The sequence below is a fragment of the Gracilinanus agilis genome, chromosome 1 (genome assembly GCF_016433145.1).
Source record: "Gracilinanus agilis isolate LMUSP501 chromosome 1, AgileGrace, whole genome shotgun sequence".
Taxonomy (NCBI): Eukaryota; Metazoa; Chordata; class Mammalia; order Didelphimorphia; family Didelphidae; genus Gracilinanus; species Gracilinanus agilis.
The window spans coordinates 726881424-726899367 of record NC_058130.1 but is presented as its reverse complement, the minus strand read 5'-3'; the positions used below and the strand labels follow the sequence as shown (position 1 = coordinate 726899367).

The 17944-nt window shown below is 45.6% G+C and overlaps 1 protein-coding gene across 1 annotated transcript; it reads right to left on the bottom strand.

Annotated features, from left to right (window-relative positions):
* Nucleotides 1-1316: 1316 nt before the first annotated feature.
* Nucleotides 1317-10677, bottom strand: FAM174C (family with sequence similarity 174 member C). Its single transcript, XM_044658601.1, has 3 exons — nt 10380-10677; nt 4137-4253; nt 1317-2442 (listed from the first exon to the last, which is right to left on the bottom strand). Coding segments are annotated over exons 1-3 (357 nt in total). The 5' UTR covers nt 10619-10677; the 3' UTR covers nt 1317-2441.
* Nucleotides 10678-17944: the final 7267 nt, after the last annotated feature.

The following is a 17944-nucleotide window of genomic DNA, read 5'->3' as shown; positions in this document are numbered from 1 at the left end:
TTGGGCCCTCCATCTTCCCACTAGTGCCGCTGCGCTCCCCAACGAAAAGCACTCAACACAAAGGAAGCTCTTCCTGGTGGCCCCCGTCCGGCCAGAAATGACTCTGTGGCGCCCAATAAAAGAACGAGGAGGCCTTCGAGCTAGGACCAGGGCCCTGCCACTGCCTGGCCTCGGACTCCTTTGAATCCCCTGCCACGGCCGTCCGCTCCCCCCTCGCTGCCAGGTGTTGCTTCCAAAGGTGGCCCCATGGCCTGCCCTTCCTCCCCGTCTCGCGTGCTGCCACCGCCGCCGCCTCTCAGAGAGCTTAGACAAGTCAGCGGCCTGAGGAAGACGAGCGAGCAGCACACGGGATGGAGGTGGATGGGCCCGTGGAGGTGGCTGAATGTCACTCTCCCAAGCAGACAAAGGTCGCCTTTCTGGTTGGGCAAATGGTCTGTCCTGCTGAGCCTGTCTCCGCTTCCCCAAGGGGAGGGGGCTAACTCCGTGTCCCCTTCCGGCTCTTTGGGCTGGGGGACCCTGAGGGGGTCTCGGGTCTCAGCCTGCCCATAGAGCTGTGAAGCTACAAGAGGCACAGCACAGTGTGCCACCTGGCATTATGGTTACCATTGGCATCCGCAAACCGTGGAACGCCGGGATGTCGGCAGACCCCCGAAGGGTGGGATACTGTGTGGTGTGACGAGTGACGACTCGGGCAGGAACTTGGTGGCAGAAAAGACATTCTCCGGGGCACAGGGACCCAAAGAGGACCCTCTTGCAAGGATCCACAAAACACTCGATGGCCCAGAGGAAGGTGGCCTCCAGGGCACCAGGTAGAGCCTCTTTGAGAAGTCACAGATGAGAAGTACAGAGGAAGGAAGAGGCCCCACTGAGTGTTAATGTACTTCTCTAGGGGCAGTTAGGTGACACAGTGGATAGAGCGCCAGGCCTGGAGTCAGGAGGACCTGGGTTCAAATCTGGACTCAGACACATCTTAGCTGTGTGACCCTGGGCGAGTCACTTAACCCTGTTTGCCTGGCCTTACCCTACTGTCTTAGAGTTGTTATTAAGACAGAAAGTAAGGGTTTAAAAGAATGAATGTGCCCCCCTTTCCATCCTCCCTCTTCACACCCCCCTCCATCGGGGATGAAATCATAGCAATACCAAAATAAGCATATGAATAATGATGTTTGGTATTATTTCCTCCTCACTCACCCCCCCAGGGGCAAGTCCAGGGCAGTGGGGGGACACACAAAGCAGGGTTTGTGGAGGGTGACTTTGGGACCCGGGGGAGGGAATGCAGTCCAAGCCCCCCTGGTGCCGAAGGGAGGCCACTGCACTCGGCCGTGGTGGCTTTATTTACAATCAGCAGCTTTTACTGAGCACCCTTGACAAGCAAATACTGCGGGGGGGCTGGTCCCCCAACAGGAAGCGTCGTCTCTTAGAAACCAAAATGCCCAAATATACAGAAACAAAGTAAAAAGCTTCCCCCATGGCCGGGAGAGAGCGATTTGGTCCCAGAAGGAAGGTGCCCCAGAGTCCCCGTCCAGCAGAACAGATTGAGAGGAATGTCCTTCCAGAAGGGACGTGGGCAGTGCAGGAAGGAGAGTCTTCAGGTCCCAGGTGAGAGCCGAAGCCGGCCGGTGAGGCACGTGGTCCGAGGGGCTCAGAGAGGCTCTCTTCTCCCTTCACATGGTAAGGACTTGAGGAGAAAGCGGACAGAGTGGGAAAAGCAGCCGCAACACACGCCGGGCCCCAGGCCTTCTTGCTGGGATCCTTTACTCTGGCTCCCCTGGCTGTGCCAGCTTTCCCAGGAGATCCCTGAGCCGGCCCACCAGCCTCTCTCTGGGGGAATGCTAGTTTTGGTTTGGCAGCTTGGAGACAGTCCCCCAAGGTAGGCATGGAGAGTGGAGGTGGGCCGGGCTCAGGCCGCCTTCTGCTTGGCAAAGCCCCTTCCTCTCTCCATCCCCTCCCTGCTTTCCTCCAAGCAGCTCTTAGACAGGGAGAAGCAAACCTGCTCGGACCTAAGCCCAGCCTCTCGTCCGTGTTCCAAGATACAAGACAGGATCCCAGGCATCTCAGCTGGATCTCTGCCCTGATCCGACTTGTGAATGTTAGCAAAAGAAGAGGAGGAGCATTAGAGGGGGACAGACAGGGGGTCTGGGCAAGCTCTTAGAACCTGGGAGCTAGGGAGGTAAAGACAGCTAGGTTTCACCCCGTGGGCAAACGAAAAGCTAGGATTCTGAACATCACACCGAGCCCACTCCTACCTTCCTGAATTTCCCAACATACCCCAAGTGCAAAAAATTTCCCAACTTCCCTCCCCCCCCCGCTTAGAAACACTGTATTGTATAGAACCATTAGAAAAATAAACCCTGGATTTTCTTGACATTCTGTGCCTGGGGTCCCTCTTCCCCCTTTCTGGATTACTCTGGGCAGCTACCACTGTGGACTTCAGCTCTTCATCTGGAAGACAGAATTGATCAATAATCAATCAATAAAACATTTATTAAGTACCCTCTTATGTGCCAGGCACTGTGCGAAGTGCTGGGGACACAAAAAGCCCATACCTGCCCTCAAGGAGCTCACAATCTAACAGCGAGGGATGGACATTACCTGGAGGCCTAAAGAAGTGAGCAGGGAACTCTTGGGCAGGGCTTTCCAATAGACTTTTTTTCTGGGCAATTTTTATACTAGCCACATTCCCCCGTAGGATGGTTTAGGGATGGGTGAGTCTGGAAGTGAGGGAATGGACGCTACAGCTTCTCGCAGCCCAGGTGAGCCGGGTTCACCTCCTTGCTAGCCCCTCCTGGGTCTCCCTCCCCTTGGATCCTTGGGCTGGCCCTGCCCTGCTCCTGTACCGGCCTTGGCCGGAGCCCCACCACAGGCTTCCTGCTGAAGCCCACCCTGCCTCAGCCTGGGGGTCTCCCAAGCTCGTAGGGTTCAGAGGTGGCAAGGATGACGACTGATCCCCAAGGAGGAGAAGCGGCTCAGCCACAGCCACACACTGAGTAAGCGGAAGAAGCAGAGTTCCCTAGCTCGGCATCCCCAGGCCTCTCTACTGGCTGGCCCTCCCTGCCTAGCTCCTGCCCCAGCCCTGTCTGCAGGGTGGCCCCGCTCCACGGCCTCTGAGTGCTGCGTCCTCTAGCCTGCTGGGCTCTGAAAGATTCAGACCCAGCCTCTGCAACTTCCCTGGCTGGAGGGCTCCTCGCCAGGGCCCTGCCCTCTCCTCACCGGTGCGATAAGGAGGGAGGACAAGAAGATCGCTCTAAACCCAGCTCTAATTACAGGTGCAGGAGCCACCATCATAGATAAGCCCTGCGGTTCTAAGGAAGCACCTGGGGGACCCGAGGCACTAGCCTGAAGATGCTGGGAGGAGAAGGGCAGATACCATCTCTAAGCACCAACTAGTAGGAACATGGAGGAGGGCTGAGACAGTAGGCCCAGAGATGTCACACGACTTCTCCAAGATTCCCCCAGGGAGTGAGGAGCACAAACACATCCAAAACCTGCCCTCTCTGCTAAAATGTGCTGCCTTTCAAGCACAGATGGAGGCTACCTGGACAAGGAGGCCCTGGATCAGTGGGGAGGCTGGGCTGATCTACCAGGGGAGGAATTGGGGCAAGTCACCTAAGTTCTCTGGGGAGACCTCAGTCTCCTCATCTGTAAACAGAGAACTGAACCAAATGGCCTCGAAGGCCCCTATCAGTTCTAGAGCTCTGCTCCTCAACCCTCAAGGAAGGCCCTGCCAGTTCTCGGAGTCTAGGATTATTTAAAGATTTAAAGTTCCCAAAGTCAGGGCAGCTTATCAGCACAGGGGATAGAGCAGCAGGCCTGGAGATAAGAGGTCCTGGGTTCCAATGTGGCCTCAGATACTTAACCCCCATTGCCCTGCCTTTGGTGCTCTTCTGTCTTGGAACTGATACTAAGATAAAAGGTTTTAGATAGATAGACAGAAGACAAACAGATAGAAAAATAAATAAATGAACAAATAAATAGTAAAGTCCTGGAGTATGGAAGAAGGGGCGCTCCCAGAAGTTGAGGGGGTCACAGTACAGAATGAAGGTTTCAGTCTTTGCCTCATTCTAACCACCTCCCCTGTCCTGATCCCTAAAATTAACCGAGGACCTCAGGGGGAAAGAAAATTGCAGAAACTCTACCATCTCAAGTTCCTCGTCTCAAAGACTGTTTCTTCATCACTCTCCATTGAAGCCATCTCCATGTGGTCATCCGTATTCGAGAGCAGACCATACTTCTTCCGCTGGGGTTTCTTTAACCTGAAAACGGTTTAAAATATGATTCATCTCCATGCAACAAACCTTTCCTGAGGTCCTACTATCTGCCAATCGTTAAATCTTCCCTCACAGATAATAAACACTCTTCTTAACCTCTTCCATTCAATTCAATAAGCATCGACAAAGGTCCTACTATGTGTTCAGCAGGAAGAATGTGACTCGTAGTCTGTTCCAAGCAGGGCCCAGAGAGGGTGAGAAGAGGGCTACAGAGAGAGGAGTGGAATTTGGCTGGATGGTAGATCACATGAAGGGAGTAAAGAAAGGCTGGGCAAATGGGATGGAAGGCCTTGAATGCCAAATACAGATGATGATTATTTCACAACACCAGAAGGCTGTTATCAGAGCAGTGTGTTAGCAAGATACCTTGGCCAGTAGAAGGCAAATGGAAGAGCTGGGGATAGACCTGGAAAAAGGAAGACCAGTTAGGAGCCTAATCTCCCCAAAAAGAGGGCTATTTCAGAGCTAATCAACCCTGCGCTCCAGAGCTGAGGACAGGCACCAGGAGGGTGTCTGTTAGTCAACCAAAAGACATTTCTTAAGCAGGTACTGTGTTGAGCACTGGGGATACAAGAATAGGCAAAAGATAGTTCCTGCTCTCAAAGAGCCTACAACAAGGGAGACAACATACAGGGAAATTGGGAAATAATTAGCAGAAGGAAGGCACAGGAATGAAAAGGGAAGAAGAGATCTAGCTGTGACTTAAAGAAAGCAGGGGAAGCCAGGCCAGGGTCAGCAGGTCCTGCCTCCTGCACTGAAGGGTAAGAACCACTGCTGTTGTTCAGTCACATCGGACTCTTAATGATTCCAGGGACCAAACTGTCCTCGGGAGTTTTCTTGGTGAAGGTACTGGAGGGGTTTGCCATTTCCTTCTCCAGTGGATTAAAATAAACAGGGGTTACATGACCTGCACAGGCCATGTATCTGAAGCTAGTATTTGAAGCAGGATTTGAACTCCGGTGTTGCTGACTCCAGGCCCAGCCTCTATCTACTGAGCTATCTAGCTGCCTTTAGAGAAACACCAAGAATGGGAATTTTTGCTATTGTTCAGTTGTTTTCTGTTATGTCTGACTCTTCATGACCCTATTTGGGGTTTTCTTGACAGAGATACTAGAATGGTTTGCTATTTCCTTCTCCAGTTCATTGTACAGATGAGAAAACTAGGGTAGTCTGGGTTAAGTGACTTGCCCAGGATCATACAGCTAGTAAGTGTCTGAGGCTACGTCTGAATTCATGAAAATGAATCTTCCTAACTCCAAGCCTAGTACTCTATCCACTGAGCCACATAGCTACCTCATAAACAGGATTATCTCCCAGCAAATCTAGATTATCTTCTGAAGATTATACCCCCAAAGAGAACCAGAGATTCAAATCAATTCAACAGATACTTACTAGCAACTTTTTGGGTAGATAACTCAGTGCTAGGCCCTGAGGGTGCTACAAAGAGAAGATAAGCCCTAGCCCTGGCTCCAAGCATTCCACAAATCTAATCTCCTTTTGGAGGAGAGGGAGATCTGAAAAAGCTTTCTGGAAAACAGAGCTTTAGGCTGAACTTTAAAGATGGGCATAAGTTTCAATGTAGAGGAAAAAAAATTATTATAGATGACACAGGGAACAAAGACACTGGGGCTGACAAAGAAAGCAAGATGGAGCCAAGATGACCAATGAGTAAGGGCAAAGGGGGGAGATTTATGCAAGTAGAAGATAAGGAAATGGGCACCAAGGACCCAACTCTCTATTCCTTCTAGGCCCCCAAGAACACAGAGAAGCAAGGCCTCAAGGAATTCACAATTCAACTGGATAGAAACTGCTTCCCAATAAAATGATCACAAAAAGAACCCCAGAGGCACAATTTTTGAGCTGAAAAGGGGTTCCTGCTATCTTATTCAACTCTCTTTTTAAAAAGAAAGTCCCCAAAGGGAAATTGCCTTGGCTAATCTCCTAGGATCAGTTAGACCAAGAAGAGAACCTGAAAGGCTGACTAGAGAAACCCCCTCATTTTACAGATGAAGAAACCATGATCCAGGGAAGTGATTTGTCCAAGATCACACAAGTAGTAAGGAACCAATGGCATGAGGATTAGAACTCAGGTCCTCCAACTCCAAAGCCAGTGTTGCTTCTACTAGATAGCAAGTTTCCAGAAGGGCCAGAACTAGAACTCCATAAGGAAAAGAAGAAAGTACTTATTAAGGGCCTACTATGTGCAAGGCATTGTGCTAAGCAGCTCATTTGACACAATAGCCCAGGGAGGTGGGTACTCTTATCCTCATTTTAAAAGTAAAAAAACTGAGGCAGGTAAAAGTCAAGTGAAAAGTCCACAGGACAGTTGGAAATGTAGGATTCTGGAGCTTGGGAAGAGGCTTGGGCAGGCTCTAATGATCTAAGAGTCATCCTGATAACTTGAATTCAGGTGAATAAGTGATAGCTCCAAGGAAACAAAGGCAGGACTTAGCAGCTGGTTAGTAAGAGGTGACAGGACTGAATGAGGAAGACATCTAGCTTACATCCCTATTAAGACTAGGATACAAGCTCGAAGGATGAGGGACTATGAGCACAAAACATTATTTCTCATACCTTCTAGAGTACACCACTTGATCTAATGATAGACCCCCAATTTCTATTACTTAAATGGAGCTGTGCTAGATGTCTCAGAGAGCCGAAACCCTACATTAAAAGTACCTTTCCTGCTTCCAAGATGTCCCCCAATAGGAAGTCCCTACCCAATCTTCAGATGTTATCTCTTTCACGATCCTCACCTTTCTTCCAGGCTCCCCACTTCTCTACCATGCCACTGACCATTCTAGGTTTGCTCCCCAAAGGGAGAAAAGCAAAAGAAATGACTTCATTAAATCACAGTATGATATATAGGGGCAAGAGCCCTAGATTGTGAGTCCAAAGGCCTAGATTTTAAGTCTGTCTTTGCTACTAACTAGTTGTGTGATTTGAGTATGTGACATCCCTTCTTGGGGCTACTGTAAAGTGAAAGTGAAGAAAGAAGATCCCTGTGAGATCTCTCCCAGCTCAATATCTAAGGCTCATTCCCTTTATAACAGTCTATGTCCTACTCAATGTTATCTAACGAATAAGCATTAAATTCAATTAAGAAGACCATGAGATTTAAACCCCAACTCTGACATAAACTGTATGATCCTTAACAAATCATTAAATGCTCAGTGCTCCAGGCCCATTCTTTAAGACTATAAGCTGCAGATAAAGTATCAACCTGTATTGGGAGAGGGAGTTTCCTCATCCAGGAGTTCCCAGGTGAAGTAATACTACTATTCAAGAACTGTGCCAAGAGATGGGCATAACAAGGACAGAAATAAAGCCATCCTTACCCCCCAAGACACTGACATTCTGTCAAAAAAAGCAATATGGACAAATATGAGTAGGCATAAAATATCTACATTCCTTCCTTCTCTGCCTCCTATAACATCTACCTTCCTTTAAGGCTCTGCTCAAGGGTTACCTTCTACTTGAAGCTTCCCTTATCCCTACCACTTCAAGTGTCTCTTCTCCCCAGACCCTAAAAGCACCTTATATTTCTTTTGTATGCATTTTGTATAACCATAGATATGTCCCCTTGGATTTGATATATGCTTATATCCCTATTTATTTCTATATCTCTCTGTACACATATGTATCTGTGTATGTGTAAATGACAGATGAGATATATTTTCCCTGGCTAGACTGTAAGCTTCTCAAGGAAATAATAGGATTCTAATAGTAGGGGAACCTCAATTACTTCCCTCAGACCAAGATAAATCAAACCATAAATTAAACAAGAAATAAGTTAGGGAGATTAATAGAATCTTAGAAAAGTTAGATAAAAATTAACCTCAATAATGAATGGGAATAGTAGGGAGTATACCAATTTCTTGTTGTGCATAGCACCTTCACAAAAAATTATCATATACAAGGGCTTAAAAACCTCATAAACAAATGCAGAGAAGCAGAAATATTAAATGTATTTTTCTGATTATAATGCAATAAAACTTACATTCAATAAATCATCTTTGAATTTAAACATTGTTGTTCAGCTATTTCAGTCATGTCCAATTTTTCATGACCCCATTTGGAGTTTTTTTTGGCAAAGATATTGGAATGGTTTCACATTTCTTTCTCCAGTTCATTTTATATAAGGAACTGGGGTAAACAGAGTTAAGTGACTGTTAAGTGTCTGAGGCAGGATTTGAACTTATGAAGATTAGTCTTCCTGATTCCAAGCACATTGTTCTATCTACTGTGCCACCTCGATGTCCTAATTAAAAATTAATTGATAAAAAATTGACAACTGAGGGGGATGGCCATCCATCAATTGGGGAATGGCTGAGTATGGTATGTGATTGTAATGAAATATTACTGTGCTCTAAGAAATAATGAAAGAGAGGCAGCTATAAAGCACTGTGGATAAGTGTGCCAGGCCTGGAGTTGGGAAAATCTGGGTTCAAATTTGATCTTAGACACTTCTTAGCTATGTGACCCCAGGCAAGTCATTTAATCCCAATTGCCTAGCCCTTACTGCTCTTCTGCCTTACAATCATATGGATTCTAAGGCAGAAGGTAAAAGTTTCAAGAAAAAACAATAAAGGGGAACTTCTAAAAAAATCTAGGAAGACTTGTATGAATTGATACAAAGTGAAGTGAGCAGAATCTGAGAGTGATGATAATCAACTTTGAAAATCTTACTAATTCTGACCCACTACAATTGCAAAGAGCTCATGATGATATATCTATCTCCAGTTAAAGAACTGATGATTCAGAATGCAAACTGAATTATATTTTTTCTGTTTCTTTTTTCTGAGGAAACATGGCTAATGTGCAAATTTGTTCTGCATGACTACATATTTATAACAGGGTTAGTGGTTCTGGTTTTTGTTTCTTTGAGTCTTTTCAATGAGTAGGGAAGAAAAGAAATTGAAACTTAAAAAAAAAAAAAAACCTAGACTCCAAACTAGCTCTCCAATATCACAGTCACGAACAGCTTTTGGAAAATATACATCTCTTTGGTTAATGATGTATATTTATAACTGGAGGGTCACTGAATAGTGTTATTTTTACCACATAACAGGCATTTAATAAGGTTTGATGAATTGGTCATTCAAAACATTTCTCAGACTTCTCCTTGAAGGCAGGAGCCGTTTTTTATAGCCAAGCAGAGGCAACTGGTAGCCTAGAGTCAGGAAGATTTGAGTCCAAAATCTGGCCTCAAATACTTAGTAGACAAAGTCACTTACCCTCTGTTTGCCTCCATTCTAAAATGAAGATAACAGCAGTCCCTACCTCAGAGGGTTGCAGTGAGGATTAAAGGGGATATTTGTGCCACACAGGAGATGCTACAGAAATGCTTATTCCCTTTCTAAGATATAGCCAAAGAAGTGTTGAGGCCTGGCACACAGCAGGTGCTTAATAAATGCTAATAAATAGTTTGATTTTAGGAAGCTGGAAAGTGTATCTATGGAGCTGAAAGGAACCTTGGAAGTCAACTCGTCTAGCTCTTTCATTTTCATTATTGGAAAACCGATGGCCCTAATGAGGCAAATCCCTTTCAAACTAAAGCACTGGGGGTTGAGAGCCAGGCCTAGAGATGGGAGGTCCTGGATTGAAATCTGATCTCAGATACTTCCCAGCTGTGTGGCCCTGGGCAAATGACTTAACCTCCACAGCCTAGGCCATACTCTCTTTGGCCTTAGGATGCATAGTAAGACGGAAAAAATAAAACTAAAGCGCTATGGAATTGTCAGCTACTCATGGCTATTAGAATGGAAATCGTTCTCAACGGAGGTCGGGTGGACATTACCATCCCCATTTTAGGATGACAGGCAGAAAGGAGGGCCAACCACCTTCAGCCTGTCTGGGGAGCCTAGAAGTACAGCGGATGCAGTTAAGACGGCTTCAGGACCTGTTAGCAGTTCCAGACCCACGTGACACCGCAGCCAGTGAGTCTCGCCGGCACGTGATCAAAACACGTGATCCTGGAAGGCTTTTCCCCCCTCCCCCTTCCCACACAGGCAATCTCCCGGCTACTTCCGAAGCCAAGGACTGATGATTTCTGTCACGTGATCCTGGAGTCGCACCAGGATAGGCCCGATAGGTCTCCACATGACTCACCTGAAGGCCCGGATGAGGAAATAGAGCGCAGCCAGTCCGACGAAACCAGTCAGCACGTAAAAGGAGCGCTTCAGCATCTGTCCTGTCTCAGAGTCCGTTAGGCCCTGTTTGGTGGCATTGTGTGGCATCACAGGCACGGCCAGACTGCTCCCGTTCATCACGGACGGTGACATGGTCGTTTCGGCGGCCCAGATTCCTGCCCTGCACAACAGGGCGAGCAGCAGCAGACGCGGCCCCATGGCTGGGGGATAGCGGCAGCGGTGGTGCCCCGCCCTCGCGCGCCTCTGTCATTCACCAGAGGGCGGGGATGGCGGGAGCCAATAACTGCGTGAGGAGGCGGGGCCTGAGTCTAGTCCCATCCGATTCCCTTACAGCCACTTTGGTCACGCCCCCTGGGCAGCCGTTTACCGAGGACATGTGGTCCCGCCCCCATCTCTTGAGTTCCCTTTTCAGCCCCGCCCTCTGTTCCTGCCTTCCGGGAAACCTTAAAGGACCATGTAAAGATTTATCAGTGTTTGGACATCTTTTGTGATGCAGCTGGTAGCAATCGCTGAGCCTGCAATCAGTGAGACTCGAGTTCAAATTTGACTAAAGACATTAGCTGTGTGACGTTAGGCAAGTCACTTAATAACATGTTGGCCTCAGTTTCCTCAACTGTAAAATGGGGGTGATAATGGCATCTACCTCCCAAAGTTAAGATCAAATGCTATAATGTTTGCAAAAGGCGCTTGGCTTAGCACAGTGCCTGGAACATATATGATAGGACCTATATAAAGGTGTATTCCCTTCCCCCTATTTCAGACCCATTCTCATTTGGAGACTCCCTGAAAACTGGAAACTGTGGAAGAGGGATCATTATCCCCAAGTGTACAGATGGGCAAATTGAAGTCTCCTTTGAGGATCATGCTGTTCAAATATATCACCTGATCCAGAGCCTGTGACCATTCTCAGTTCAACCCCAGGATATTTTCCTTTCTTCTTGAGTTCAATTCCTGGCTTGAAGTCTTTTTCACCCCACATCCTACTACCATACCTAGGTGTATTCAGCATACATATCGATGTACCCTCAAATACCCTAAGCTTTCTAGTTCCTTGATCTAGATGGGTATATAAACAAAGTATTAAGTTCCTCCTAAGTAAGGGCTGAAGCAGTAAATCCTGGCTTTGCAGATACAAACTGGTAATTTTTTCAAATTAAGATGCAGAATAGGAGAAGATAACACATAAAGAAAAAGGGATGGGGAAGGGCAATGGGCAAGGAATAGTGATGGAGGACATCAATTTCAAGAAGCTTAGAGGCCCAGTGGGTCCAAAGCTCTAATTGGGGAAGTAGGTAAGGGGGAGATGAGGCTGATGGCCAGAATGAAGACAGTATGATGTGGAGATGTGAACTATACCACTCCTATGATCTTGCCTTTGTCAATGATTGCTGCACTTCCATGTTTGTTATCTCTGAAATTTTCTTTTGTTGTTTAGTCATTTTCAGGCATGTCCAACTCTTAGTGACCCCATTTGGGGTTTTCTTGGCAAAAAATATTAGAATGGTTTTCTATTTCCTTCTCCAGCTCAGTTAACAAATAAGGAAATTGAGGCAAACAGGGTGAAGGGTCATACAGTGTCTGAAGCCAGGACTGGCACTCTATCCACTGCACCATCTAGCTGCCAAGAAATTATTTTATATGGTTTATATTTATTGTCATTTCATCCTTCTCAGTGCCTCAGGACCTCCCAGTGCTGTTTTTTATCCTCATGATGAACTCCAAACCTTTTCAGTTCTTTATCAGGCCATCATCCTTACACTGGGCACATCCTCCCTTTCCTATTCCGGCAACTTGGTGAACCAGCACAACTTTATGGTCCCTCTGCTCTTAAATTCCTTCTTCCCTAGTCTTATTCCCATCAGCCCTTGCCAAACTCCTTGTATTACCATTCCCCTCCACAAACTTCCTCCTTCTCTCCTATTCAAGTACTGCTAAATGGAGCTAAAAGAGGTCATGAGACAATCCTACTCCTATGGTTGCTTTGCTGCAGCATGGACCTGGACAATGCTGACTGACTCTCTAACTGAGAGAGAGCCTTGTTTCTCAACTCACACAGCCACCGACATAGTCCCCACATTTATCATCTCTTACTTGGACTACTACAATAACCTAATTGGTCTTCCGCTTTAATCTCTCCCCACTTCAATCTATCCTCCACTTACCTGCCAAAGTGATTTTTTTAAAAAGCCCTTGCCTTCCAACTTAGAATCAATACGAAATATTGGTTTCAATTGAAGCACAAGCATAGTAAGGACTAGGCAAATAGGGCTAAGTGACTTGCCAGGGACACACAGCTAGGAAGCAAAAAAGTACAGGTCTGCCAATGTCATCACTCCCCTACTCAATAGACTCCAGTGGCTCTCTTACCCCTAAGTTAAAACAAAATCCTCTATTTCAATCAAGCAACATTAAGTTCCCAGTATATCCCATGCACTATGTCCCTGTTGGCTAACCTATGGCATGTATGCCAGAATGTGCAGCAAGGGGCTGCTCTCCTCCCCCTCTCCACATGTGTCTGAGGACATTTCTCACCTCATCTGCCCCTCTGCCCAGCAGCCCAAGGGAAGCACTTCCTCCCTCCTGTGTCTGGGGTAAGTGGAGGTGGCCCTCACATGCAGAGTGAGAGTTGCAGTTTGAGCACTTGGTCTCTAAAAGGTTTACCATCACTGTACTATGCTAAGTTCTAGAAATACAAAAAGAAACAAAAGACAGTCCCTGCCCTCAAGGAGTTTGCCACTCTAATGGAGGAGATAATATACAAACAAATATATGCAAAGCGAGTTCTGTACAAGATAAATAGGAAATAATTAGGAGAGAGAGAAGGCTTCTTGTAGAAGTTGAGGTTTTAGTTAGAACTTAAAGGAAGTCATGGAGATCAGTAGTCTTGAGAGAGAGCATGTTCCAGTCATAGTTGAAAGCCAGAAAAAAATGCCTTGTTTATGGGACTGTATCACTGGATTGAAAAATATATGCCTGGGAATAAACTGTAAGAAGACTAGAAAGGTAAAAAGTAATCAGGTTATGAAAGATTTTGAATGCCAAACAGGATTTTGTATTTTATTTATATATTTTCTAACCCTTACCTTCTGTCTTAGAATCAATACTGTGTATCCGTTCTAAGGCAGAAGAGCAAAAAGGGCTAGGCAATGGGGGTCAAGTGACTTGCCCAGGGTCACACAGCTAGTTTGATTCTAAGGCAGAAGAGTGGAGGTCAAGTGACTTGCCCAGGGTCACACAGCTAAGGAAGTGTCTGAGGACAGTCACTGGGCCTGCCTCTCAATCCACTGAGCCACCCAGCTGCCCCCTTTTGTATTTTATTCTGGAAGCAATAGGGAGCCATGGGAGTTTACTGAGGAGAAGAAGACTGGCATGATCAGACTGTACTTTAGGAAAATCACTTTAGTGGCTGAATGTAAGAAGGATTGGAGTGGGGAGAGAAGAGGCAGTCAGACTACAATCATAGTCCAAACACAAGGTGATGAGTGTCTGCGCTATAGCTGTGACAATGTCAGATTCAGAGGAGAGCTGTTGCACAGGTGAAATCAAGGGACCTTGGTAACATCTTTGATGTGGGAGGTGAGAGAGAATGAGGAATGTAATTTAAAATTGTTTATAACCTGGACCCTCCACACCTCTCCAGTGTCCCCACACTTTTGTCTCCTCCATACATGCCAGTCCTTGGGACTCAACACTACATTGTTTGTCTCAGTACCTTTTCATGGGTTGTCTCCCATGCCTGGAATGTTCTACTGCCTGGACTCTCTCTTAATTTCCCTGGCTTCCTTCAAGGCTCAGCTCAAGTCTCAGTTTCTGTTTGAATTTCCATTCTTCTAACCTGCTGGGTTGAAAGAGGCTCGTTGGAAGGTGGAAGGGAGGGAAAAGAAGGGAAGAATAAGAATGATCTTTCTCTTATCCCACCAAATGCTAGAGCAGGAGGTTAAGCTGTCATGGACCCCCCAAGGGGTCCAATAGACATATTTCAGGGAGTCCATGAAATTAGAAGGGAAAAATACTGCACTTTTATTTTCACTAACATTTAATTGGAAATTAACATATCCTTCAATTATTTAAAAGCATAATTCTGAGAAAAGGTCCATAGGCTTCACTAAGAGGCCCAGGACACACACACACACACACACACACACACACACACACACACACACATACACACACTCACTAGAAACCTCTACCCAGAGGCCTCCCCTTTAGGCTGACCTTTCCTGAATTCTGCATATATCTTTTATATATAATTTACCTATTTACTTAAATGTTGTCTTCACATTAGTGTATAAGCTCCTTGAGGACAGGCATTTTTTTTTTTTGCCCTCCTTTGTATCATTAGTATTTAAACTGAGTGCCTAACTAGTACCTAATAAGACATAGGGCATGGAACTTTGATTTCAGGGGTAATTGGAACTCCCAAGTGAGGAAAAACCTTCTACAAGGCAAGTCAGTCCCTTCTCTTCAATTTTTGATCTTAAAGGGTTGTCACTGGTGTCAAACTAAATAAAAATGGGAGCCATTAAACCATACATGAGGATCCTGGCAGGCTGACTTCGAAAACCATAAGTTAACATCATCTATGTTTACTGTGTTTTTATTTTGTCAAGTGTTTAAATGTTCCTTGCTTACATTTTAATCTATTTGGGATGTGGGAATAAAATTAGAGCCTCAGTTCCACGTTTGACACCCCTAGCCTAGAGAAAGCACTTAGAGTTTAAAATGACTTGCCCAGCATTCGACAACCAGCATGTGTCAGAAGCAGGGTTTGAAATCAGGGCTCTTTGGAGACAAACTCTATCCACTATCAGCACATAGGAAGCACATAAAAAATTCTTGTTCATTGATTGATCCAAGGCCTATCAGAGAAGAGGATTAAATGTTTATTGAATTAGCCCTGGCAACCTCAGAGTCCAGGACTCTTTTCCTCATAGGCAACTTAATTCTTTCTTCAGAAGAATTCCTTGCCTTCAGAAACACACTTCCAACTTCCACCCCAACCCTTGTACTTTCTTACCGTTTTTTCCCTCCTACTGAGGGCCAAGGGGAGGAAAAAAACTATCTGAGGCTCTCTGGGGGGTCAAAGAAATCTTTCAACTCATATTCTCCAGGCTGCCATTTTATTACAAGAGAACTATCTCCTCTCTGGGTTCATATAGTGGGTAATTGCTGCCAAATACATATTTACCACAAAGCAGAAATTATGGATCTAAGGTTTATTATTATGCCCAAACATAAGTTCAGGACTCAGAGAAAACTTGAACCACCATAAAGATTCTGACGTGAATTCTTATGGGGAACATCACATCAGCATGATATAACTCATTTACATATCATAGTCCTTAAAAAAAAAAATCCTAGTAACAACTCTAAGAAGGGCCACGTTTAGGCAAATGGGATGAAGTGACCTTCTCAGGGTCTAGAAAGTATCCGAGGTCAGATTTGAACCGAGGTCCTCCCGACTCTACCTATTGTAGTCTTCTACATTCCTCTTTGGCCATAAAAATTAAAGAGTAGATTCATGATCTCAGACTTTCTTCAATGTCATAAAACTTGAACAGAGCCATTATCTCCTATAGAAAACAACCCCCAGCAAACAAACTCAATAGGTAAACTAAGTCAAGTTACAGGTTAAACTACAGTCAGGGGATCCACCACTAGGCTGATGGAGGAGGATTTACATGGCACCAAGGAGTCAGGGACAGTTGAGATTCTTCCACTGGCTTCTTATCTAAAGAATGTTTAAGGGGCAGCTGGGTAGCTCAGTGGAGTGAGAGTCAGGCCTAGAGACGGGAGGTCCTAGGTTCAAGCCCGGCCTCAGCCACTTCCCAGCTGTGTGACCCTGGGCAAGTCACTTGACCCCCATTGCCCACCCTTACCAATCTTCCACCTATGAGACAATACACCGAAGTACAAGGGTTAAAAAAATAAATAAAAAAAAAATTGATTAAAGAATGTTTAAGGCTCAAGTAAATTTTTACATTCCATCGGAAAGGTTCGGGTCAGGTGAGGTTAATATTAAACAAAAATTGCAAGAGGAATTGCCCCAGACCCAAATAATAAAAAGAAATCCCCAAACCAACCTAAGTTTCCCAACATTCCTCTCCTTCCACCTACCTCGGCTACGGCAGTACCCTTTCAAGGTCTTCCCACCTCCACCCTGGTCTCTCCTTCCTACCGCTTCCAGAACAGCTTTCCTCTGCATAGCTCAGCCACCATCAGTCCTCTCTTCCGCCAGACAGGGAGGATGCCAAGGCCATTTACTGCATCCCAGGCCAGGGTCACTCGTCCTGACGTTTGTCTTGCCACTGAACTCGGATGACAGGAAGAGAGAGTGAGAGTGATGACTTTGTGAATTCTTGTGTAAATCAAGATATTACCTCAGGAAGTACAAAAAAACAAAAATTGCCTCTTTAGTGAAATCAAAATTCCTCTTCCTGGTCCTCAAGGCCTGCACGAGCCCACCTTCCCAGCATTCCGTCCTACTAATCATTAAGCCAGACGTGAAGCCCCTTCTGTCCCTAAGAGCAGTTCATCCTTCCCCAAATTTCCTCCCTTTCTCTTTTCACCCCTTTGACTCCTACCCAATCTTTAAAGCAGAAGTTCTTAACCTTTTTTGTGTAATTGGATCTCTTTGGCAGTCTGTGGAGGCCTATAGACCTCTTCTCAGAAGAATGTTTTTAAATGCACAAAATAAAATATGTAGGATTACAAAGGAAAACAACTGAAACATAGTTATCAATTCTTTTTAAAGTTCACAGGCCCCGGGTTAAGAACCTCTGCTCTAAGGAGCAGCTAGGGGGCTCAAGTGGATTGAGAACCAGGCCTAGAGACAGAAAGCCCTGGGTTAAAATCTGGTCTCAGGCACTTCTTAGCTTTGTGACCCTGGACGAGTCACTTAACCTGCACTTCCTAGCCCTTACCATTTTTCTGTCTTCGAACTAATTTTAATTCTAAGAGGGAAAATAACTTGAACACCCAATTTACATGCCACCTCCTCCTTTGAAGACTTCCTTGATCCCCAATCAGAAACTATTTACTCTCTCAGAACTCAAATAACACTTTATTTGTGCAGGTGATATGAGTATATACTATGGCTATCTGTGGTGGTCGCATCTTCCTACTAGACTCCTCCTTTGGAGGCAAGGACCATGTCTTTGTTGATGAAGAATATGAGCTGGATTTGAATTCAGCCTCTCATATCTATTAGCTGATTAACTCCAGGCAAGGTGCTTAAAAGCTCTCTAAGCCTGAAATTCCTAGTCTGAGAAATGAGGATAATACCACTACCCCACAGGGCTATCGTGAGGTTTACGTTTGAAAGCAAAGAGCTATCTAGAAAGTACCAGCAGAGACAACTCAGTAGTGTAGTAAATAAGAAAGCTAGATCTGGAGTCCAAAGGACTTGGGTTCAAATCTGACCTCAGACACTTCACAGCTGTATGATCCTAGGCAAGTCACTTAACCCTGATTGTCTAGGTCTTAGTCTCAGAACTGACAGGTGAGGGTTATTAAAAAAAAAAA